The following is a 24,233-nucleotide window of genomic DNA, read 5'->3' on the forward strand; positions in this document are numbered from 1 at the left end:
CTTGCCTAACATAGATCATGAATGCAACATGACCTGCCTTACGTTCATTTCCTACTATAACACCTTTGTTCTGAGCGTAAAATAAGACACTGGTACTTAATCACTAACAGCAGTATTTTTGCAAAGCCCATCACCACAGCAGAACAGCAACACAGTCTAAATAGGCAGGCAGTCTTGAAATCCTCATTGCTCAGGCTGAGATAGTAACCACAGAAAACAAAACCATATCGTCATTAGGAGTTGAAAAGTGACTAGAATACTGAAGGAATATGTTACAGTATCCCCCCCAGAGAAAGTAAGTTTTGTGTAGAGCTGAAGCAATGCCATTATGCACACATAAATTCCATTTTGTTTAAGCAAGTAGGGTATATACTACAATCTTTCTCTTACTTCTCCAATATAACATGACATGTGAATTCAATCAAAATTCATTACTGGGAACTCAATTAGGATAAATAAGGACAGATTTCTGATCCAGTGCAGTTAAGCTCCAAGCACAAAGTGGTGTTTTGACAATGAAACCTGCATTGGTTTAACTCTGTTTAAAGACATACACTGAAATACTGCACTGAATAGACTGCTTAAGAAGAGGGTGCCTTGGAAGGCACTAAGGAACAGACAGGATGTTACAGAAAGGAGACCAGGAAGAGTGCAAGCAGGAAAGGCTAAAGCGCATTAAAAAAAAAAAAAAAAGAAAGAAAAAAGATCAATCAGGCTGACTTAGAAGCTAAACAGATATCACAAAGTATTTGTAGCAGTTGGAGGGAAGAATAGACTCCCTACTGGGTGTCAAGCACACAACCAGAAGGTCCATTCATTAGCTCCATATGGGGTAGGTCTGTATAGGCCAGAAACAAAGCCAATCTTGCAGGCTATCAAAGTAGAAATGAAACGGAAGGTACAGGTTTTGCCAAAACTGCAACCTCAAGTCCCTTCTCTGAGCTCAACACTTGGTAGAAAAAGGATCAGGGAACTATAGACCTCATGAGCTCCTTTCCAACTTAAGTTATCCCATTATCCTATAAATTTGCAAGCGTACCTAGGCATTTGCAAGAGGTGACCACACCTCTGAAGTTGTCTGTGAGCAAACTCAGAACAGGAAATTATTTTACCGTCAACATATTGCTACAATAGCAAAAAAATGCTAACTGATTAGCAAGCAATGTAGAAAAAGTGCGACTATCCTGTTATCATTAGGAAGGGTAGCTACAACAATTTGTTGAAATGCTGTTCTACCAGCAGAAAACAGACTGTGTTTACATTTGCAGTTGTCATGGTTTAACCCCAGCTGGCAACTAAGCACCACACAGCCGCTCGCTCACTCCCCGCCCCCTCGGTGGGATGGGGGAGAGAATTAGAAGAGTAAAAGTGAGAAAACTCGTGGCTTGAGATAAACACAGTTTAATAGGTAAAGCAAAAGCCACGCACGCAAGGAAAGCAAAGCAAGGAATTCATTCACGCCTTCCCATCAGCAGGCAGGTGTTCAGCCATCTCCAGGAAAGCAGGGCTCCATCACATGTAATGGTTACTTGGGAAGACAAACACCACTCCAAATGCCCCCCTTCCTTCTTCTTCCCCCAGCTTTATATACTGAGCATGACATCATAGGGTATGGAATAGCCCTTTGGCCAGTTTGGATTAGCTGTCCTGGCTGTGCCCCCTCCCAGCTTCTTGTGCACCTGGCAGAGCATGGGAAGCTGAAAAGTCCTCAACTAGTGTAAACATTGCTTAGCAACAACTAAAACATCAGTGTGCTATCAATAGTATTCTCATACTAAAATCCAAAACACAGCACTATACCAGCTACTAGGAAGAAAATTAACTCTATCCCAGCCAAAACCAGCACAGCAGTGTATCACAACTAATGGCACAGGTATTCCTAACAGCTTACTGCACACTGAAATTAGTTCATTTTACCTTAAGCAAGAAGCAAGACACTAATGTAGGGTGTTCTGACACCAATAGAGGTTCAGATTCAAGAAGATACCAGTTAGCACCTCTCAAGCATCTATTAAAGACATTAAATTAGTTCCAGTTCAGTCTAAGTGGGCTATTCAGATGAATGACAAAAGAAAAATAGACCACAGAAAGGTAAGTTATACATCAAAGCCTGGGGCTTTTATTTGGAGAGCAATTAAAGAGCCAAATGCATAGGTCTAGATTGTGTCTGTGTATACACTGCAGGTATTTTTGTTCTGTTAGTGGAAAATGCAAGAATGCACTATTTGAGAACAGGGTTTTTCATACTGTAACAAATGCATGGGTGTGTTTTTAATGTCAGTGTTCCAATAATTACTGCTCAGTTATTGTTGTGCAACTTTATTTTGTACAAGTTTACAGTTGCTGCAACAATTGCTAAGTCATGAAATGCTGCAAAAAACCCCAGCCAACAACAACAACAAAAAAATCAGTTAACACAAAACACTAAACATACTCAACTAATGGTTTAGGCACAACTCAGTGGCAGAAGGCACAGATGCTGTAGTTAAGAACAAACTTGCAGGAGAGACTCTCTAGTGGGGAAATACTGCAATGACTTCCATGAGCTGTGCAGTATATTAAATTCATAACACAGGGAATAGTAGTTACTTTAATGCCTGTCCTGGTTTCGGCTGGGATAGAGTTAATTTTCTTCCTAGTAGCTGGTATAGTGCTGTGTTTTGGATTTGTGCTGAAAACAGTGTTGATAACACACTGATGTTTTAGTTGTTGCTAAGTGGTGTTTACACTGGTCAAGGACTTTTCAGCTTCCCATGCTCTGCCAGGTGCACAAGAAGTTGGGAGGGGGCACAGCCAGGACAGCTAATCCAAACTGGCCAAAGGGCTATTCCATACCATACGACATCATGCTCAGTAGTACATAAAGCTGGGGGAAGAAGAAGGAAGGGGGGGGGACGTTCAGAGTGATGGCGTTTGTATTCCCAAGTAACCGTTATGCATGATGGAGCCCTGCTTTCCTGGAGATGGCTGAACACCTGCCTGCTGATGGGAAGGAGTGAATGAATTCCTTGCTTTGCTTGTGTGTGCAGCTTTTGCTTTACCTATTAAACCATCTTTATCTCAAGCCACAAGTTTTCTCACTTTTACTCTTCTAATTCTCTCCCCCATCCCACCGAGGGGGCGGGGAGTGAGCGAGCGGCTGTGTGGTGCTTGGTTGCCAGCTGGGGTTAAACCATGACAATGCCACAGTATATTTCGAGCAATGCATGAGTTCATGAGCAACTGGAAGCAATCAATGAAGTTAAACATACTGTGGAATGCTGTGGACACAGATCTTAGAAGACACTGAGTGCTCTAACGGTCTCTGTGCCCCTGTCCTGAAGGAATATGGCTAAGTCCAGGGCGATGCAGCACACCTGTAGAACATATAGTTCAGTGGAAACAGACAACATCGTAACTGCTGACTGGAGCATCACAAGGAGTTGAAAGGCCAGCCAAGTTGATGAGCTGGTTGTAGTGTGAACAGATTTGGTGCATGGCAGCAACTCTGCAATGCTGAGGATTTGTTCCACAAAGCAGTGAAGGCTGACACTTGATTGAGGCTCTTAAGTTTTTTTTCAGGGCTATGAACTTAAAGCTTCACCTAGTGGTTTGCTATCTTTTGTGTATTTTAAGTAGTAATTGGTTTATACTTTGAAGTTGTATATATCCTGCTTGCAAAGTCCTTTTGTGCAAGACAAAACATGATCCAAATATTGCCCCCAAAGAGCTGATGCTGTTAAGAAGTTTTCCTCATTAAATCTTGATAGCAGCAATTCAGTGTTCACCCCTACTGCAAAGGGACAGGATATTACAAGTCATAACTACGAGATGACAATTCCAATGATTATGCCATCAGGAAGGGAAATTGTAAAGAAACAGTGATTTTTGTGATTAAATATCACCAAAGTAAAACCATTATCCGCATAGCCTTAATCTTGCCTAAAGTCAGCAGAGTCTATAGATGGCATTCTCTCCCTTACACCTCCCACAGCGAAAACCATACCCGTGATGAGCAGCAAGACTCTTGATTACTGTGCATCAGTGTTGTTTACAAGTGGGTACAAGACAGTGCAGAGGCAGCTGTGACTCTGACAAGCAAGAAAGTGTTGTAGATGCAGAATATTTTGGGAACGTTGAGTAAACCAAAGTGTTTTATTTAGATGCTTTGGTGCATAAGAGTCTACACTTCCCCTATGCACATTATTTCACATCATTGCTTTACTAAGTTTGTGAAGAAGCCTATGTACCCTATATGACTACAATCTTCTGTTTCATACTTACTTATGCTTGTTCACCTATGACTATCTAACGGCCTCCTAAACAGCGAGTTGTTTGTAAACTAAGGCAGTCTGTCTACAAAAAAAAAAAATCCCCACAAACCTTTCACACGGGCAGAATAGCTTCTGTTACAGATGATAACCTTCAGACCAACAGAAACAAGCATAAAGCCTACATATCTTCTAAAAGACTTTGAGAATATAACTTTCTGTGAAGAAAGCTTTTCTTCCCTGCCTTCCATTTTAGCTGTTTTCGGGGAGCACCTCTAGACTAGCTTTATGGGAAGCTATTCTCATGCTCCTTAGAATGCATGGGTCAAGTCGGTCAGTACTGAAAGTAACTTAGGAGAACCTTGTTGCACGTATAACCAAACAACTCAAGCAAGGATACACAATTTCAGCTGGCTATTGCCAAATTGCTGAGCACTCACACATTTTGAAAGTCAGTGACCTACTTTCATATATTACTTACTATCTTCAGTGGTGACCCCAGTTTTCTCTTCACTCCAGTCACTCCAGTAGCCCACTCCATCTTCCTTCATGCAACGAATTGAAAAGACATACTCTGTGTAGGGTCTGAGCCCTTGAACACTGAATGAAGTTCTTGGTGAAGCTGTATCTTCAGGAGGAACCTATAAATGCAAGAAAGATTTGAGGCACTGATCAAAAACTGTAAAGCTGAGTTCTGTGCTACTACAGCTCATATCCAAGAGGGCTCCCCACTGCATACACACCCAATACAAACAACATAGTTTTTCTCCCCTCTTATTTCCAAAAGCTTCAATTCTCAACCATGGTTTGGTAAGGGATCAGTCACAGTTGTGTGTATTTACCAGCTATAATACAATACATACACTAGAATAGGTAGGCAGCTATCTCGGGACAATCTCTGATACTCTGTTTTCTTTTTTAATTAGTTTAGGTCTACCTCTCCTTCCTTCCCGTATCATTCCTCTACTTACTGATCTGTAATATCCCACCTTGTGCTTCAGAACTTTGCTAGGTTATCTGCTTGATTAATTGCAAAATACCTGTGCTAGAAGCCTCCTATAAAGCTACAGAATCCAGGATCACTGCTTCCACTGATACAGAACAGTGTTTCTTAACTGACATTGGAAATAGTTTGTTTTAAAGTAGTTTATACTTTTGCTAATAAATGAGTTTATTTTCATAAGCTCTTTCCTTTATCTTAGATTAGCAACTGAATGCCAGGAAGTATTATTACTGCATATGTACAAACAGATGTGTGACATAGATAATAGATGTGTGTAGGTACACACACACACTGACTCCATCACATGTTATTCCACTTGCAATTAAGGGGGTTTTATAGTGAGCAACCCTGCAAGAGGAATGACTGCAGATTAAACACACATGCAGGACACTGAAGAGGTTAATCCTTAGTGCAAAGAATTGTCAAAGTAGTCAAGTTTTACCACAGCTAAGCAAGCTCAGTTGTTCTAAAAGTTACTATTTCAATGGTCTTGTGCACGCTTCAAGGGCAAGACAAGTTAAAAGGACTTAATAGGACAATGTATCAACAGATCCTGGAGTTGCAGAAGCTGTGTGGGACAGTGTTCTTTACAATACGAATACAGGTGACCTTAATTAATCTCTGCATCTAAAGCTTGAAAAGCTCCTCCAAAGGAATACACTACATCATACAAGCAGCTGTGTTATGCTACCTGCTTCAAAAGCTGTGTTATGCTACCTGCTTCAAACACCATATTTTGGTAAGTCAGAAGCAGTCCTCCTTCCAACAAGTCATGAAATTCAGAGTACTTTTGGGCCTCCGTACTGAAACAAAAGATGGGAAGATCTTGATGAAAAGAGTGTTTCTGGAATACTGCTGCTCTGAGAGAAGGCTTAAAGAAAGCCAAAACAGAGAAGCTATTGAAAAGTATGTCCATAGACTGATGTAGAAGAAAAAACCACAACTCTTGATGACATGAGCATACTACAGTAGACTACAGGTAAGGCATATTTCTTATGCTTTTCCACTTCCTGGACTGCATCAGGCTAAAGGAAGGACATCCAGGCTTATGCAGGACAACCATACTGTATAGAATCATAGAATCATGTAGGTTGGAAAAGACCTTTAAGATCATCAAGTCCAACCGTAAACCTAACACTACCAAATCCACCACTAAACTGTGTCTGTAAGTGCCACACTTACACATCTTTTAAATACCTCCAGGGATGGTGACTCAACCACTTCCCTGGGCAGCCTGGTCCAATGCTTCATAACCCTTTCAGTGAAGAAAAATTTCCTAATATCCAATCTAAACCTCCCCTGGCACAACTTGAGGCCATTTCCTCTTGTCCTATTGCTTGTTACTTGGGAGAAGAGACCAACATTAACCTCGCTACAACTTTTCAGGTAGTTGTAGAGAGCGATAAGGTCTCCCCTCAGCCTCTGCTTCTCCAGGCTAAACAACCCCAGTTCCCTCAGCCGCTCCTCATAGGACTTGTTCTCTAGACCCTTCACCAGCTTCGTTGCCCTTCTTTGGACACGCTCCAGCACCTCAATGTCTCTCTTGTAGTGAGGGGCCCAAAACTGAACACAGTATTCGAGGTGCGGCCTCACCAGTGCCAAGTACAGGGGGATGATCACCTCCCTGCTGGCCACGCTGTTTCTGATGCAAGCCAGGATGCTATTGGCTTTCTTGGCCACCTGGGCACACTGCTGGCTCATCTTCAGGCAGCTGTCAACCAACACTCCCAGGTCCTTTTCCGCTGGGCAGCTTTCCGGCCACTCTTCCCCAAGCCTCTAGCGTTACATGAGGTTATTGTGACCCAAGTGCAGGTACAGCAAATTCCAAAAATCATCTCAGCACTGTACAGTGTTTGCCCAAGCTTTAAATGACATTCAGATCAGTAATTTTGCATGTGCATGGGATGATGAAAGTTCATGAATGATCTAGATGTTGAATGTACAAATAAAAATTCAAAATAAACACACTCCAACATGATGGGGAGGACAGCAAAGAAGTCCACAAAGAAAAGACAAGGTCACTGTACTCTAGATTGTGCCCAAAAAACCCCCAGATCATAACCTTCATGAACAGGCCACATAAACTACCTTGGGAGGCCACATGAGGCCTAAGGATAATAAAGTGAATCCTCTGAACTGTAGCAGTGAGGGAACTTCTTCTGCAGTTTGACAAATGGCTGGGTTACAGCAGAAGAGTGACAAGGGACATTAGTGGTATTACCTGCATCCAGTTTGTGTCACCAATGATCCTATAGCGAATATTGAATTTCAGCTTCATCACAGCTGTTGAAATCCGATTCTCCCAGGAAAGCTTCAGAACAGTAGGTAGTATTCCTGAGTTGACTGATAAGTTGTGTGGAGACAGAGGCTTAACTAGAAGAGAAGGAGTTAGAGTCAAATCTACAGCTGTATTTTATCATGACTCTAGCAGCTGGTACACTATACAGTAACACTACAGTTAAAGCCTTTCACAAGCTCAAATGCCTGCTGCTTCACACTAGTTTCTAAAGCAGACTGCTCAACAAGAACTTGCTATCTGATCTGTGATCAAATATCTCACCTTCCCAACCTTTGTCCACCACAGTTTAAGTTTTAGTCAACAATATTTTGGCAGTGTTAATTTCCATAGTGAAGAAACGTTAACATACCAATTCAGCAATATGCACAGAAGCAGCAGTTATGTACTACTAAAGCTTTATTAAGAGACATATAGTTACCAATCTCAATGGGATCAAGAACAAGAGGATCAGATTCAGCCTTCCCAAGAGCATTTACTGCTTCTACCCAGACCTCCAGGTTAACAAAGAACTGAACATCAGTAATCGTACAAGAATTGTTTACAACTTTTGGTATACAGTCAGGAAAGTTCTCTTGTGGCCTAAAAAGAGAAGGAAAAACAAGGTATAAAGCAGTAAGTTTGGTTTCCTTTAGAGAATCTTTAAGTAGATCAGAGTGATCAATCAGTTTAGCTCGTATGTTTCCCCTTTGCCATTAACTCTGTAAGCAGAGGGGCAAGAAGAAAAGGTGAAGAGATTGGAACAGCTTGTTCAGCCACAAATGCATGATTGCATTAGAACAGAAACTAGAATAAAATCTCTTGACTTCAAGTCACATATCTTCAAAAGCACAAGCCACATTATTGTAATTATATAAAGTTGTATAAAAACCTGACTTAAAAAAATGAAGATCAAGAATTGATACATTTACTCAAAAGCAATATGGCTAGTAACTAGAAGCATATTCATGCATTAAAAGATGTAGTCCGTATTACCTGCATACCCTTAGAAAGTACAGTGTTACAGCTGCAATGTGTCATCATTTCTGTTCACCATCTTCTGCTACACTAACAGCACATAGTTCTAGGGGTATCAGGAGATTTGCAAAACATTAACGTTTTCTATCTATCCATACTTTCTACTAAACTTGTTATCAAAACACTTTAGTGGAATGGGGTAGATGGAAAGCTGTAGGCAGTCCTTCCTGTTTCCAGGGCAGAGCAACAATTCTGTCCACTCCATTTTAAACTACAAGAGACCATTTGAAGAGTTTGAAAAATACTTAAGCTAATTTGCTTTCACAGGAGAAATACTTTTTGCTGAAGCTTTCATGTTAGGATTAATTGTGGACAAACACCATTCTGAGTTCTTAGGAAGTACAGAGTAGATAATACCTCTACGAAATCCACTCACTATATGTTGGTTTCTCTACTTAGAATCATGGAATGGTTTGGGTTGGAAGGGACCTTTAAAGCTCATCTAGTCTGACCCTCCTGAAATAAGCAGGGACATCTTATACTTGTTTAGAATGGGATAGACCAGTCACCACAGAAAAATGTAAAATATATAATTTAGGTCCAGCTGCCTAATGATTAGGTGTATTGTACTCAAGCCACACTAATCATATATTTTTCCATTCTTCAGATACAAGATAGCTGTTACTCCAAAACAAGTGCAGGAATAAAATTTCAAGTCTGACTTAAAATTACTTTAAATGTGAACTTCTTTAACTCTTCCATTCTCCCCCAAAAAGACAGCAATGCTTCAGAATACTGGATTTAAATTAAGAACTCTTCCAAAGTGTCACAGAATTTCAAGGAAGTTTGGTTTAGCCTACAAATACTCTTCAAAATTATTTAGATATTCTATAGAGGGCTACTTACCATCTGTATTTCAACCTAAACTGAGTGTCCAGGAATGTATGCCTTCCAGGGTTCCAGGTACAAGTCATAGGATATGTGAGTTTTGACACCTGATGCACAATGCAACTTAAGTTCTTGGGCTTCTCTGGGGGCACTGTACAGAAAAAGTTAGTAGTAACTAATCTATTTACACATTTCAATCCAGTTAAGAATCATGCTAAGTGTCCCATTAGAGCAATTTCAGTGAACATCAGAAGTATTTATAGTCAGATTTATTTCTAAAGGAGGGTGCAAAAAGTTCTGGATACCATCCACCAACGGAAGTTAAGAAGCTTAACCAGCTGCTCTGAGAAACAGTGAGCTGTATAAGGAACAAGCACCTGACAGGAAGGAACAGCACAGATTTCTGATTCTGAGGCAGAACACCTGGTATCAACCATCTCTCAACCTAAATCTATTTTAATTCACACAGAAAAAATGCTAATGAGCACTACAACTGGATTGGCATATCCTGACTTTGCCAATAACCTGAGCTCTAAGGCAACTGTGATAGGTCTATTCTCCCCCACCCGAGCTATGGAAGAAGGGTGCTTTAGCTGCAAACACTGACAACAGAGATAAGGGTTCTTCATCAATGCACTTAAGTAGTGTGTAAGAAACTTTTTCAGAGTGTAGCTCAATTATTTTTTTCCCTTCTTAAATTCAGATAATAGCATACAAAGAGTTTGCTTCTAGCTTTTAGAATATCACTATTTACAAGAGCATAATGCACTGGAAGAATCTTATTTCCTTTCAAATAGAATGCTATTTTCAACAGAACTACCTTATGAACCTTATAGTTTTGTTCCTGAATAGTTGTATTCTTCTCAAACCTGTTGTTATTCTGTTTACAGAATTTTTCTTTAACTGACAGTATGAAAATACAGTACCTTTAAATACAAATGCATCTCAAGATTCATGTGAATTACAACTGTAGAATGTTATCTTAGGATATTGTATCTGTCCTCACCTTTCCATGTATTTTGCCTGTCACACCTTTCTGGTAAAAAATTTACTCTTTAGAAGGTGAAACAAAAAACATTGTTGTTTGAAAGCATTTTGTAACTCATGCTAGAACCACATTAGTTTAAATTGTGAACTCAAGCCAGCCTTTTGTACACAGGCAGTGGAAGAACTGCAATACCTTTTGCCAACACTAGGAGGCAACAAAATTCATCAGCCATTCATAGTCTGGCATTAAGGACACTTGAACACTTATTTTATAAACAGTCCACCAACTAATTAAGAAGTAGTATATTAAGTTATTAATGTTACTTTCTCAAGACCTCAGTCTGGTCTCAAAGAGCACTTGCTCAGAACCATGCAAGTGCTATCATGCTTGAACAAGGAAAGTTTATAATTAGTTAAAAGTAATTTCTTATGTATAGCAGTAGAGCAATCCAAATAGCATGGTCCATCCTTAAGGCAGTTCAGGTTAGCTTTAGTGATACAGATGAACTAAATATTTCCCAGTCTGTTAATGAAGAAAACATTAATTTCATAGTGTTATTATGAAAGCAGGACATACAACCTTATTGTATTTCCTTGAACACTGAAACAGAAGCAAGAAGTAAGAAAAAGTTAGTTATTTCTTAGGATCTATTTCAGTTAAATTCACATCTTCTTTCTGTAATTTAAATCTTCCTGTTTCAACATTTTTCTGTTGTTCTGTTTGCTTCCTATTTCAACACTGAAATAGTGAGTATCTTCTGTTTTTTAGAAAACTTTATTCTGTGCATATTTATCACCTTTGATGGCATGTAATTTGATGATGTTTTTATACAACTATCCAGGAAATGAGGGAATGGAAATAAGCATCTCAAAATGTGCACACCTTCTACTGTTTGCATCCTCTTCCCCATTTCTCAGAAGCAATTTTCTTAAGACTAGAATAAAAGGCAAGAAAAATGGTACTTACAGCCTACTGTAACTGTAATTCCATAAATGTTCTGCTCAATTTGTCCATCTGCCAAAATGTTGCAGGTCAGAGGAGTAGCTAGTGAAGAAGTGTCATTAAATGTGACACTGGAAACTGTTCTGTTTATTTCATGATACTGTTCTTTAGGTACCACTCTATTTTTAATTTTCCAGATAATTTGATTAGCATAGATATTGCCAAAGTCAAGACAACTCTCATTCAAAATGCATAATGCTGTAAAATTGGAACCAAGGGCCAACACAGGAGACTCTGGGATGATGTGACCACATGACTGTACAAGTCCACCTGAAACTAAAAAGAATTGCATCTTTATTAAAAACTACAGAGCATTCCATAGTCAATATTGCTGATAACACTAGTGTAATGTTAAAAATAGTACATGGGTCTAATTACTTGACAGTTAGAAAACTGAAATGCATTAGAGGACCACCAAGCAGATTTAAGGGGCAAAACCAGTGTAGTGTTCCCTACGCTTTGCAAAAGCATTCCACCAAGTAAGAAAAGCTCTATTAATAAACAGGGGCCTTTAGAGAGTGAGAAGAGTCAACGATTGAATGTTTAGTACATTTTGAAGGAGGAAGGTAATACACTTGATGTTACTGTTGCAGTTAAAAAGGTATTTTTCTATTGAGAAAGTTACAATAAAAATTTTTTTAAGTGTGCACCTTTGTGGTGGTGGATTAGTTTTAGAATTGCACGCAAACAGCTAAATACTTGAGTTGTCCATTTCAAAAGCTTCAGTGTGTATACTATGAGCATACTTGGGAATTACAGTGAATTCTGCACATTTGATAGTACGTTTTACAAAGGAACTTCAACACAACAATAAAATGGTGATTACTGCTACAGAGGCACATAAAGAGAAAAGTGTCAAGTTTTAAAGATGAAATAGATGACTGAAATACTGCCTTGAATCAACAGCCATACTAAACATCTTGAGGATGATAATTTGCTGCACAACAGCAGTGGCCCACGGCTCTACCTTGATCATAGAGCCTGCTACACTAGTTCACTGGTAGCTTATTGCTTTAACAGCGTTTAGTCTGACCAAGACATGCTTTCATGTAGATACCATTTGGCATATGTGAAATTAAACTTCAGTTTGCCACAGTGACCAGCTCCAGTGATGTCAGTGGAACCAAAGCAACCTTTCACTGACCAAAGTCACTCCTCACTATCTCTGTACACAGATGAGCAATGAATAGAAGCAGAAGTGAGTATTGGTTTAACATGCATTATTTTACCATAGTATTAAGAGCATAGACTAGGTCTCTCTGTCCTAATACATCTTGCTTTCTGGTCTCACCCCACAAATTTCCAGACAAAAAGCAAGTCTGTGCTTCAAGCATCCAATCAAAGAAGTTCTACAAGTCTCTCGTGTTTGGGACACAGAAGTCTTACCTTCAAGAAAACAAATATTCAAGAGCAGATATAAGCCATGGGCCACCCAGTTCCACCCAGAAAACATGATGCACAGAATTCCTGTAACAAGAGAAAATTGTGGGGTTTTTTTTTAATTTAAACTATTACTCTTCACTTTAGATCACTGTCAAATTCAGATTTGTATTGATCTATGACAATTTCTCGGGTATTGCATTCACTTTCCTGAAAGAGTTAGTATCTTCTCACTCTAGAGGAAGAATGGGCATATTGTTTCCATTTTACTCACTGCTATAACAAAATCCAATGTCTACTTAAGACAACTGATGCAGTTTAAAGCCTCTTTAATTACAAATTTAAGAAATACATCTGCTTAAGGTTTTTGTGTCATAAATGCAAACAAACTTCACTGGTACTTCTGTGGGATTTTCAGTTAGAATAAAGAGCGTAACACTGTGGCTCAGGTTTTAAAACAGAAGCCTATGAATTCGATCATGGTTACCATACTTACCTAGCTTTCAAAGGCACTGACATAAATGCTTTGCACAAGGTTCAGAACAACTCAGCACAAAACCACGTGTCTTATTCACAAGAGTGACTTAAAATACATTTAAGAATTACGAAGCACAACACTTCCATATCAAGAACTGTTGACTACTATAGAAAAAACATTAACTAATTCTTTAAAACCTTACAAGGGAGTTTGGAATTCCTCAAAAGTTGAAAGTTTTTTTCAACATCTTATGTTCTTTACTTCTGGATTGCAGCAGAGCTCACTTGTTCTCCATTTTGACAATTCTACAAAACAGTTTAGAGAAACTGAAGCATTCACAGAGTAGCTTCCACTCCAGCTGTTTTGAAGCCACAAAGTCTCTTCAGGATTTCTCAACTTCCAATTATAAAGCAGCCCTAAATTACTAACAGCAAGTGACCATTCTCTACTAAGCATATAAACTATATTATTATTTTTAGTTACATTTATGCATCTTTACAGGAATAGGTAGATCGGCTTAGTCAAATAGGGCATTTAGTCCACAACCTGATTTCTAGAAGCAGACTTCATACTGTTCTTATAGCTAGAAACTAAACATAGAATTTCTAGGTTTGCTAATATTTGAGATTGCGTGTAGCAACCCTGCTTCTGAAGTTTTATTTTCATTGACCTGCTAAAACTTCTTCAGAAACTAGTATTCTGAGCTTTACCCCTATAAAAGGCAACTCACTAAGACGTTTAAAGGAGTCCCTCAGTATTCCCTAGAAAGGAAAATTTAAAAGCTACATTTACAATTATCAGAAGGAAAGAAACTGCAATTTATAGCAGGAAATACTCCTCTGCTTCGACTGCATGTAGTTTACTTTATAATAATGACAGAAAGACACAAGGCATTTCATATAGATCAATAAAACTAGACAAGACATTTAAGCACTGATGTATCAATACCAAACTAGAACCTCATTCCTTAGGCATCAGCACATCTAAGCCTTTTTTTTTTTTTTAACATACCAAGGTAAACAGTGTAATGCAAAGAAAATCTCTATTCCAAAGAACTAGAGACCAACAACTAAACGAAAGCCCATCTCAAACCTTTACAGCAGTTTTTGTAGGGCTCACCAACGTAGATGTGTTTCAGTTAGGATTAAAATAATATCTGTCAGAATCACTCACCAGTATCTTTATTTGCATCTATACTTGTGAGTTCATTACTCAAAGCCCACCAAAATTTCCTATATAGAAATTTTATACTAGAAATATTGCCGATCAGAAGACTTGACAATTATGTTAACAAGCATTTGTACTTGTCACTAGAGGTTGGTTTTTTTTAACTAAATAAAACGACTTATTTATAATCAGACTGGAGTTGTATGGAGTTAAGAATCAAAAAGCTATTAATTTTTTCTGTGTTACACTCAAGTACTCACTGGGCTGGATATGAAAACCATTATACAGTTTTAAGTGCAATACATCTTTACATATTTATTACAAGCATACAGCGAGAGAACAAAACCAACTGGTTTTTGTTTATTATGGATGTAAAATCTTCCAATATCTGAAAAATAAGGTTTCTACCCACCCATGCCTTTCTGCATGTTAAAATCCCAATTGGTTTCACAAATTTTAATAAATTCACATGGTGAATACAACCAAGCTCAAATCCCAATTGGTTTCACAAATTTTAATAAATTCACATGGTGAATACAGCCAAACTCAGAAGAGTATTCTCTTTTGATTTAGGTCTTCAGACTCTGAATAAAACTAGCATGTAGGAATCTATTTTAAAGTCTTGACTTACTCTAACATAAATACTGCTTGCTACCTAAAGCTTGTTGTGCTCTATTAAGGATAGACCTTAAGATTTGTTATTTTAAGGAAGAGTCATTTAAAGCTATTTAAGTTGAACAATTTGAGTTGCAGAAGATCTGAAACTCATGAGAACCCTGAGGGCAACTACAAGCTAGGTGAAAAGAAGCAGCAGCTCCACTTCCTTGCTAATTGCCAAAAGCTGCAGAACAACAGCAGAAGCAGCTTCCACATTGAAGAGGAAAGAGTGAAGCAGATGTAAAAAGGCAAAAAGGAAGGTTTTTAAAAGAATGTTCATTATAGCATTTCTCTCCCATTTGGTATCACAATTGGTGCCACATTAGAATAATGGCAGTGTCAGGTAAGTATTACATCATTACAAAGTTACTGGTTTTCTTTCTGGTAATGATTTATTGCAGGTTAAACAGTATTTCCACAAAACCACTCCAGAACTGCTGGTGTTAAAATCATATTAATTCATATTAAGTATGTCTCAGGTTAAAAAAATACTGTGAGGCACCTGAAGGAACATAAAACCCAACACTTAAAAAGCAATAACCAACTCAACAGAAGTAAATAAAAATACAGAATTTTCACATATTTTGCTCTAAAGTATAACGTTTCTCATAAGAAATAAAATAAGATTATTTAATCTTTTTAAATAAATGCCATTTCTATATTCAACTCTCTTCCAGACTTGGAATACAACATTTTAGTTGCCCGGAACAGATTCATTTACACATGGGAAGCTGAAGTCCAAATCTCTACTTCTTTCCACTTTGGAAAGTTTAGTTTGTTTTGAGGGAGCAAAGAAACCCTCCACAGTTTACAGTACTTACTCCACCACACTCGGCTCCTGAAAGGCAAGAGAACTGAGACTCATGCTCCATCACCTGCAACGGAAAGTTAAGTGTGGAAAACCAACCCACCTACAGTACAGGAAACAAGCAGTTGTGACTGTAGTGTCAAAATCATGCTACAGTTCAGCATTTACCTGCTTTTAGGCTGTTGTGATGTATTTTATATTTCCCCCCCTGTTGATCAATGTAGTCTGAAGAAGACTGAAGCTACACATCTCTGAACCCACAAAGGGGCTATTGCAATCCCTTCTAATGTGTGCTATTTTTTAAAACATTAGCCTCTCTGGCTTTTACAAGACCGATTCTTAATGGAAATTTAGTTCTAGGGGAAAGAACCAGAGTTACACTGAGCACTTCCATCCATCTTGCCTAGATGAAAACTATAAAAAAAAAGAGAAAAAAATATGGTGGGCCTTATAACTAACAAAACAAGGACCCATACTTCAGATTAGAGTGAGGAAGATACTTCCATGGAAACTAGTGTTTTCTAATCTGAGCATGTAAAGATGCTCAGGTGCAGAAACCCCGTATATAAGCTATACCAAAACTTTTAAAACATAGTGCTATCATTCAAAAGAAATATTGCTAAAGACCAGTTGTTCACCATTAACTACTTTAAGTCAGACTAAGTTTCAAGTCTGGACAACAGAAAACTCAACAGTTTCAGTGATTATGCAGCACAGCCCAAAGTCTTCTGTTTTACAGACTGGTGTGGTGTATTAGGAATCTAAGATGAAAGCTCAACCTGATGCTCTATTAACATTGAAGCAGCTAGTCAGTTCAGAAGCTTTTTTTTTTTTTTGGAAAAAAAGCCAAATCAACATTTTTCTATACTATATAGTTGTTGTGGACGACTACGTGAAGAGGAAAGGGAGACAGTGAAAGAAAATTATGTTACAAGTTTGTCAGGTTACTTTCATAGTTAAATCTGCCAAAGTGGCAAAGGATCAAAGTCCATCAAAATACTACACAGTAAAAACAACATGGTCAATTTAGAACTGCTGCTAGTGACAGTCCTTAACTTGCAGAATGTAAGTTATCTTAAAGAGGAAAAAAACCTGTTAAAAAGCTGCGATTACTTCAGTAAAGACAGACATATGAAACTCATATGTCATGAGATCACCCCATTTAATCCCTAAATCATATGGGACTTCTGTTATCCTTCACATCCTGCTACCATTTTGAAAGGAAAGCACTATGCCTGTATGCTACCATTTTGAAAGGAAAGCACTATGCCTGTATGCCTGAACCTTAAAATCATGCTTCAGGCAGTGTCCTATGAAAAGCTAGTAACGACCCTAAAGTCAAGCTTTACATGCACAAAGTAGAAACAGCATTGAGCTTTATGACTAACCTGTGAGTAGCAGTTTTTGAAGAAATGTCAGGCATTCATGCAAAACAGATATCATTACTTATCCTGAGCAACAGAGAGAAGTCTTACAAATCAATCTTATTTCATAAATCATAAGAACTACCCCGAAATGAATACAGGTATATGTCAAATGATGAGTTATCACCTCTCCGTTTCAGAGAGGTGACAATTACTTTCCAAGTGACCTACAAATGACAATTTCAGTTTAAGAGACTATAGCCAAAATAACATGTTCTTGCCAGCAAAGCCAGTCAGGAATTATAGATAATACCACGACCACTACAGGAAGGTGTTAGGCTAAGGCTCATCATCACATCAATCATGAAAGCCCAAAGGTTACTGGCAAATGGATTTCCAGAAATTCCTCAAAAAAATTAAGAGCTAAGCTTACAGCTTACAGTCTCTCACTAAGAATCCACAGAGCTCAGGCAGATAGAGCAAGGAACCAGTACATAAAAGTGATACTGTACGTAGCAGCTACTGCTTGAGGTTTTGTAACAAGCCAGCTAGTACTTAAAGCCCATCTAAAAGCGGTAACTATCCTCGAGGAATTTTGATTACTCAAGCTGTAACTGCTTTCTAATTAGGAGTATTTAATCTGCAAGCTTCCTTCCTTCCTCCAAGCTCACTTCCTTCTTGGAAATATTTATGAGACTCAAAAAACCCCAAACACCTCTAAGAGAATCACTTAAAATCTTACCTAACATTATATGCACAGAATATTCTGAAATTCATTGTCATATTTAAAATACCTATATACAAATTATATCTCTATCCCTTTCACCAAATAGCAAAGTCATTTATCCACGTTACTCATTCCTTTGCCTCTAGAAGGAGGCTTCTCCCTACCTCTGGGGTTTTAGTATAGCACTCAGAATAAAAAGCCCAAACAAAGGAGCACAGATTGAAATGATTGAAACACCTCATTAGAAGCACCAAATATCTGCTTGCAAGAATTAAGTTCTTCTTTCTGTACCTTAAACTGCATTTCACTTTCTCTGAAAAACTTCAGATTTTTTTTGCAGCTAGCAAGTAGCTGTAGTCTAAAAAGAAAATGAATTTATACAAAATAATGTCTTAGTATTCCATGTTCTCGTCTTGAAGGCAAACCTTCAAAACTGACAACCACCAATGCTGGTTCTCTAATTTAGACAATTCTTGCTAATATAAGAATGATTCTAAAAAAATTGGCCAAGAATTGTATTTGTTTTCATACAACTGTGCCAATCCTCCAGAGAAGCAGCATGGGGGACAGTGTATCTCCCTTCTGTGTACAGACTTATAGATGTGCATGTATCATCCCCCCCACAATGTACATATAAGCTTTACTTGAGGAGATCACATTTCTACACATGTAAACAAGATCCAAATATTTATTTTTAATGCTTAACTTCTATGAAGTAATCTTAAGTTTTCATCATCCTCTACTCCTTTCCTATTGTGATACACCAAAATACAGATTAGAAGTTCTTTAAGTTCAGAAGTTACATGCTTTCAACAGATACCTTTTACATATCGTTATTCCTCTGAAAGTAGCAGTATTTAGGAAGAGAAGTATAAATTTAGTGTTCTATAAGGGAAAAGAAGGTGAAAGAAAAAAGCCCATAACTCCCAAAAGTATTCAACCTCTTCAGGCTGTGGACCCACTTTTTTTTTTTCCCCCTTCTCAGCGACAGAACAGATCACTAATGACAAAACTATAACCCCACATAATTGTATTACCAGGTTTCTCCTTTGGAAATGCCTCAGAATTAAGAAGCAGCCACCAGCTGGCCATCACCTAGTCAGCCTAAAACAACGATGAAAACTGAGACTGGGATTTATTCTCCTCCACACTGCCAGCACATTTGGCAGACTGCTTTCCTTTGTGCCTCAATTTCATCATCTGCAAAATGAAAATGACACTGTTTTTCTTTAGGAAGAGCGTCAGAGACCCACTGAAAGGATGACTGGAGCTCAGGAGCACATGGGAAACTAGCAGATGGCCCAGGCTGCTCACTATACCCCTTTCTCCCTAATTCCTCAGGGAATCTCTCCGGTAGTCGGACCAATCGTGAAACAAAGTGTGCCTTTCTTTCAAGGCCAGCAGTTTTCTACCTCCTGGTCTACAGGCAACAAGAACAGACCAGTTGTGGTGAAGGCAACAAAATGTAACGCTTTTCAATAAGAAAATGCCTGCCGATAATATGGCCAAGCTTATCAGAGAGTTGAAAAAGCCCGAAAGACACGAGTCCAGTGAGGGTCACAGCACCTTTATTAATTAAGACTGTCGCTATTAACAACCACCGCACTGGAGAAAAACCCGGATAATCTTCAGTCTTACCCTCCGCGCCACGCCAGCAGGTCAGTAAAACCGCATCAAGACAGGGGAAGGGTTGCGGATGGGGCACCGCCAGCAGCTGGGGCACCCCCAGCAGCAGGTACTACGCACACCGGCAAGAAAAGGGACTCGACAGCCCCTCAGGCCCCCATAGCGAGGAGGCCCCAGGCAGCCCGGCAGCGGGCGAGGCCATGTTGCACTTTAAGCGCCACCGCCGGGCCAGCTTCGTCAGCGCCCGCCGAGAGGAGGCGAGGCGCCACTGCGGGGATCGGGCGGAGGCACCCGCGCCCCCCTCACAGCCCGCCGGGCCGGGCCGGACCCCAGCCAGGGAGAACTGCTTACGGCTGCGGGGCGCGGAAGACTGCAGCCAGACGCCCCCGCCGCCGGGGGGAAAGCTTGGGATCGGCTCGGGAAGCGAGTGGCGCAGGGCTGCCGTCCTCCCCCCCCATCTCCCAGTCAGCCCTGGCCGAGCGCCCACCCGCCCGCCCCGGCCTCCCCGCCCGCGGCGCACGGCCCGGCTTGCCGAGCCCGGCTACGGCCCGGAGGCGACGAACGGGCCACCGCAGCCCCCGCCGGCGGACGCCCCTCAGGGAGAAAGGCGCACAGAGGCGGCGAAGAAGCTGAGGGGGACCGAAGAGAAGGAGAAGACAGCCTGCGGCCGCGAGCCTCCCGGCCTTACCTGCCGCTGCGGCGCTACCGCCGGCACCTCACGGCGCCCCGCGCCCCGCCGACAGCCCCTAAATAACGGCTCCGCCGCGCCGCGCCATCGCGCCGCCGTCCCGCACGCGCGGCCCCACGCCCGGTCACGCTCCCCCTTTCCCCCCCCCGCGCCCTTCCCTCCTCGCTTCGCGCCGCCATTGGCGCGCGGGGGGCGTGACGTCTCCGAAAGGGGGCGGGGGGCGGAGCTTCCCGTAACGCGCCGGCCGGTGCCAGGATCCCGGGCGCGAGGGGCGCGCGCGGCCGGCGGGGGGCGGGAAGGGCGGCGGCGGTCTGTGAGGGGAGGCGGGTGCCCCCCTCTCCCCGCCCAACCGCCGCCATCTGCCCGGCGCTCCTCCCCTCCCTCGGCGGTGCCTGGGCCCCCCCCTCCCCTCGGAGAAACGCTCCCCGCAGGGTTTTCCCCTCAAGGTGTGTAAGAACAGACGAGGGGCTGGAGAGCCCAGCTTCCCGGGGAGGGGGGCGGGAGCGCGGTCACCTCCGTCCCCCCCCGCGGCTCTCACCTGCGCCGTGGGCGGGAGCCGCGGGGCCCTTAGCTGAGGCGAGTCGACCCCTGTCCGGGCCGCCGCCGGCGAGGCCTCTGGAAGCTTCTCCCGGCCCCTAGCAGGCCGGGCCGGCGCGGCGGGGGTGTCCTCCCGGGCAGGCCTGGGGAGCAAGCAGCCCTCCCAGGGTTTCGCAAGGCTCCCCTGGGAGTACGGCCGGCTGGAGTCTACTCTTATCAACAGCAGCGGTGTTAGCAAAACGCTGTAACCGAGAGCAGTCCCTAGAAAAGGTGTCTGTGGAAGGCCGGGTTGCTAGGAAATGGTCCTTAATATACGTCGTTCATGTGATCAGGATCCAGGGAAGCCTCTGGGTTCCCTCGATGGTTATCCTTGTACATTTCTTCATTCAGTAACCCTGAAAAATGACTTTTGTAAATGGGAGACAGTCATGTGTTCTAAGATATCCTCTTCATTCCAGATTAATTTTTTCCAGTTCGCGAGTGAGAAGGAACACGTTTCAGTGCCACATCCACAAGCTTACACTGCACTGAGTGTCAAAACTAGGCTGTTTCTAGTCAGGAAAGTACCAGACATTACTGGTGCATGCCCAGGTTGCTTCCTGCCATACGCTTTAGCCTTTTGCCCATTTACTTCTTAGATTATCTTTGGGCTCGAATGGGATATGCACTATGTTATATTTTTAGTTACATCTTTAGAGGAATAGGCAGATTGGCTAGACAAATAAGGCATCTAGTCCAATATCCTGTTTCCAACACTGGCTGGCATGAGCAGCTAATGAGAAAAGATTAAGAACTTTGGAAAAAGATAGTAGAAGATAACCTATTTCTCACGTGGTTAGTACTAGTCTCTGATTATGTTTGGTTTACTTGCTGAGGTGGCTTAATATCCCCAACAAAAATATTGTTGTTACTAACTCCAAGAATGTTGTGTATTTTGTACATAACAGAGTAAAGCTCTGTTCAGCGGTCATTTAGTTCCTCCACTTTCCTCAAGACAAAATCGGCTATGCTTAAATAGTTTCTGATAGGTATTTATCTAACCTGCAGATTAAATTTATTACTTCATGTCCCTACTCACAGCTGATGCTTTTTATAGCAATCTTAGATGCTTGTACTGTTGCTGTTTCTCCCATTGGTGGTCTCTGCACTTAATAGATCCAGTCCTTTCCATCTTCTCTTATAGGGTTTTTGGTGTTCAAACCCTTCTTAATGTATCAGGACAACTGACATCTGGGGAATAAGTTTCACAGTTTTTTCATTATGAAAAAAAGTACTTCAGCATTACAATTTGTCACTTTTGCTTTCTCTTCAGATTATGGTTGGTGTGTTTGCGCTTATGTTGATGTAGGATTACAGTTTGAGAATCAAGTATAACTGGTAGATTTCCAGTCTGTATGGATATACTTGCTTCAGTACCCTCAAAAAAATCAGTGTTTGACAACAAAAGGTTAAGTGGAAACAGGCTCCAACCAGAGGGACTGCAAAAATAATGTTTCTTTTTCTCTTGTTTTAGCATATCTTCTGTGTCCTGTAAGGTCATTAGAGTTCTGCTGCTAAATAGACATTCCAGGAGTAGACACTCAACTCTCCCCCCTTCCCCCAGCCCACAGAAAGCCTCTTGTGACATTCTCATTCCGAAATCTGATAGCCTGAAGCGATTCCTGGTTTATTGCCAGAACTTGTAGAACAACACCCCCCCTTCAAAACCAATCCTGTCTCAGGCCTCACTTACATATGACACGTATTGTAACTCTTCAAATAAGCAAGAGCTGTTCTATTTCATAGGCTATTTATAGACTCAATGTAAAACTATTTCCACATAGCTGAAGTTGCACAGAACAAAACAATTGGTTTGCAATTGTACTTAATTTTTCTGTATTGGCACAAAATATCATAATAACGATTTAGTTGCTGTATTCAGTATTGTGTGAGCTCTTCTTCTAAGATGATTGGCTTTCCCAAAGATGTTTTGTAGGTTTGGAAAGTGATGATAGTGTGCTTGCCTATATACCTTATCTCCCCTTCAGAACCCTTTGCAAACTCTAGATGCATGGAAAGATACGTCAAATGTATAAAGAAATAGCTTTATGGACAGATTGAGTCCCATTTCTCTATGGTATCAGTCAGCGGGCACAAGTCGGTCCTGTATTTTCCACCAGCCCTAACTGCAATGGTGACATGGATGGTGGGGTAGCCGCTGTCCTTGTGGGTGACCTGAAGACAGTTGTGTAGCTCCTGTTGATCACTTAGTTGATCTTGTTAGTCCAGTAATTCTCAGTCAGGGCCGCTGTTTGGCTTGCCTTATGCTACTCAGAGGAAATAATTTGACATCCGTGTTGCAAGTGGAAGTAAGTGGCATTAAATATGGTAAGATATATTTTTCTTAAATGATCACCATCTACCCCAAATGTGGTTTATATTAATCTTTTCCTTCTTTCACAGGCAGGACTGAATGTTTTGGGCAATTAACGCTACATCACTGAGTGGGTTGAGTTTTGTTTTTATTCTTATGAAACCTAGGGTTTTAATCTGACAGCAGGATTGTTCATGTTGCAGTGATTTCTAGTTCTGTGTCAGCATCTTCTCTAGTAATAGACGCTTCGTTTTGAATCTTGGTGAAGGTGAAACTCAACTGTGGTCACAAACACTGGGCCAAAACCTCTGCTGGCATAAACAACGTGGTTCCTGGGAGCTGTAAATGCTTACATTCTGGCACAGGGTCTTGTAGCCTGGAGTATAAAATAAATTGTCTGGACTGTGGCCTTTTAAAATATACAGACTGTACTTTCAATAACACACCAAAAATCTGACTGTTCTTACAACATCATTAGACATTTTCTGGTGCAAGCAGGTAAAAACAAGTTAATAGCATTACAACTGCCATTTGATAGAATCAGGACATTCGGGACCCCAGGTAAAGAAAACAGTTAAGCCCTTCAAGCATATTGTGAAGTGCCTTCTCTGCACATGGACAATTTCCTGAGAGACTCTTTAGTTTGATTTACTGCATTATATTCTTCCCTGCTGATACACAGTATACTGCTGCAGTATATACAGTATAGTACTGATATATATAAGTAATATATACACCAGTAATTTAAAGTTTCAAATACCCAGAGAAATTCAGAATTCTGGCCACATTTTAAAAATGTTCCTGCAAACCAGCATTTTAGTCTGCACATTGAATAAAGCATTATATGAAATAAGTTAGTCTATTGAATTCATTAAATATATGAGGCAAGAATAAAAGGAAGTTAATTGTCAGGAATTGGAAGGTCTTTGAGATGAACTATCTATCTGCTCATTTACAATGCAATTTGTGTTCCAACACAGTGCTCAGATCATGGCATACAGGACATTTCCAAGCTCCCATGATCCACAGCTAGGATATAAGTAGGTGGAGCATGTCTTCACACC

The 24,233-nt window shown here is 40.8% G+C and overlaps 2 protein-coding genes across 20 annotated transcripts in view; one reads left to right on the plus strand and one right to left on the minus strand.

The window, feature by feature from the left end:
* Positions 1 to 20,836, minus strand: part of IL6ST (interleukin 6 cytokine family signal transducer) — a 37,101-nt gene extending 16,265 nt beyond the window's left edge. Inside the window, exons 1-7 of one of the 5 annotated variants that reach the window (XM_075488420.1) lie at positions 20,818 to 20,836; positions 12,771 to 12,851; positions 11,349 to 11,660; positions 9,413 to 9,545; positions 7,971 to 8,131; positions 7,475 to 7,626; positions 4,732 to 4,891 (exon numbers count right to left, since the gene is read on the minus strand). In XM_075488420.1, the coding sequence (XP_075344535.1) occupies positions 4,732 to 4,891; positions 7,475 to 7,626; positions 7,971 to 8,131; positions 9,413 to 9,545; positions 11,349 to 11,660; positions 12,771 to 12,837 (985 nt within the window). In that variant the 5' untranslated portion in view covers positions 12,838 to 12,851; positions 20,818 to 20,836. Of the gene's footprint in view, positions 1 to 4,731; positions 4,892 to 7,474; positions 7,627 to 7,970; positions 8,132 to 9,412; positions 9,546 to 11,348; positions 11,661 to 12,770; positions 12,852 to 13,444; positions 13,548 to 19,002; positions 19,128 to 20,279; positions 20,404 to 20,817 lie in introns of those variants that run through there. The other 4 variants (XM_075488418.1, XM_075488417.1, XM_075488419.1 and 1 more) reach the window with 4 other exon arrangements.
* The window catches only part of LOC142402696 (uncharacterized), a 114,280-nt gene continuing 109,260 nt past the window's right edge, over positions 19,214 to 24,233 (plus strand). For 14 of the 15 annotated variants that reach the window (XR_012773436.1, XR_012773440.1, XR_012773442.1 and 11 more), the window contains exon 1: positions 19,730 to 20,725. Coding sequence is in view for 5 of the 15 variants with exons in the window: in XM_075488427.1 (XP_075344542.1) it covers positions 19,792 to 20,725 (934 nt within the window). In the remaining 10 variants the exon portion in view is untranslated. Of the gene's footprint in view, positions 19,624 to 19,729; positions 20,726 to 24,233 lie in introns of those variants that run through there. The other variant, XR_012773443.1, reaches the window with a different exon arrangement.

Source organism: Mycteria americana, chromosome Z (genome assembly GCF_035582795.1).
Source record: "Mycteria americana isolate JAX WOST 10 ecotype Jacksonville Zoo and Gardens chromosome Z, USCA_MyAme_1.0, whole genome shotgun sequence".
NCBI classification, from domain to species: domain Eukaryota; kingdom Metazoa; phylum Chordata; class Aves; order Ciconiiformes; family Ciconiidae; genus Mycteria; species Mycteria americana.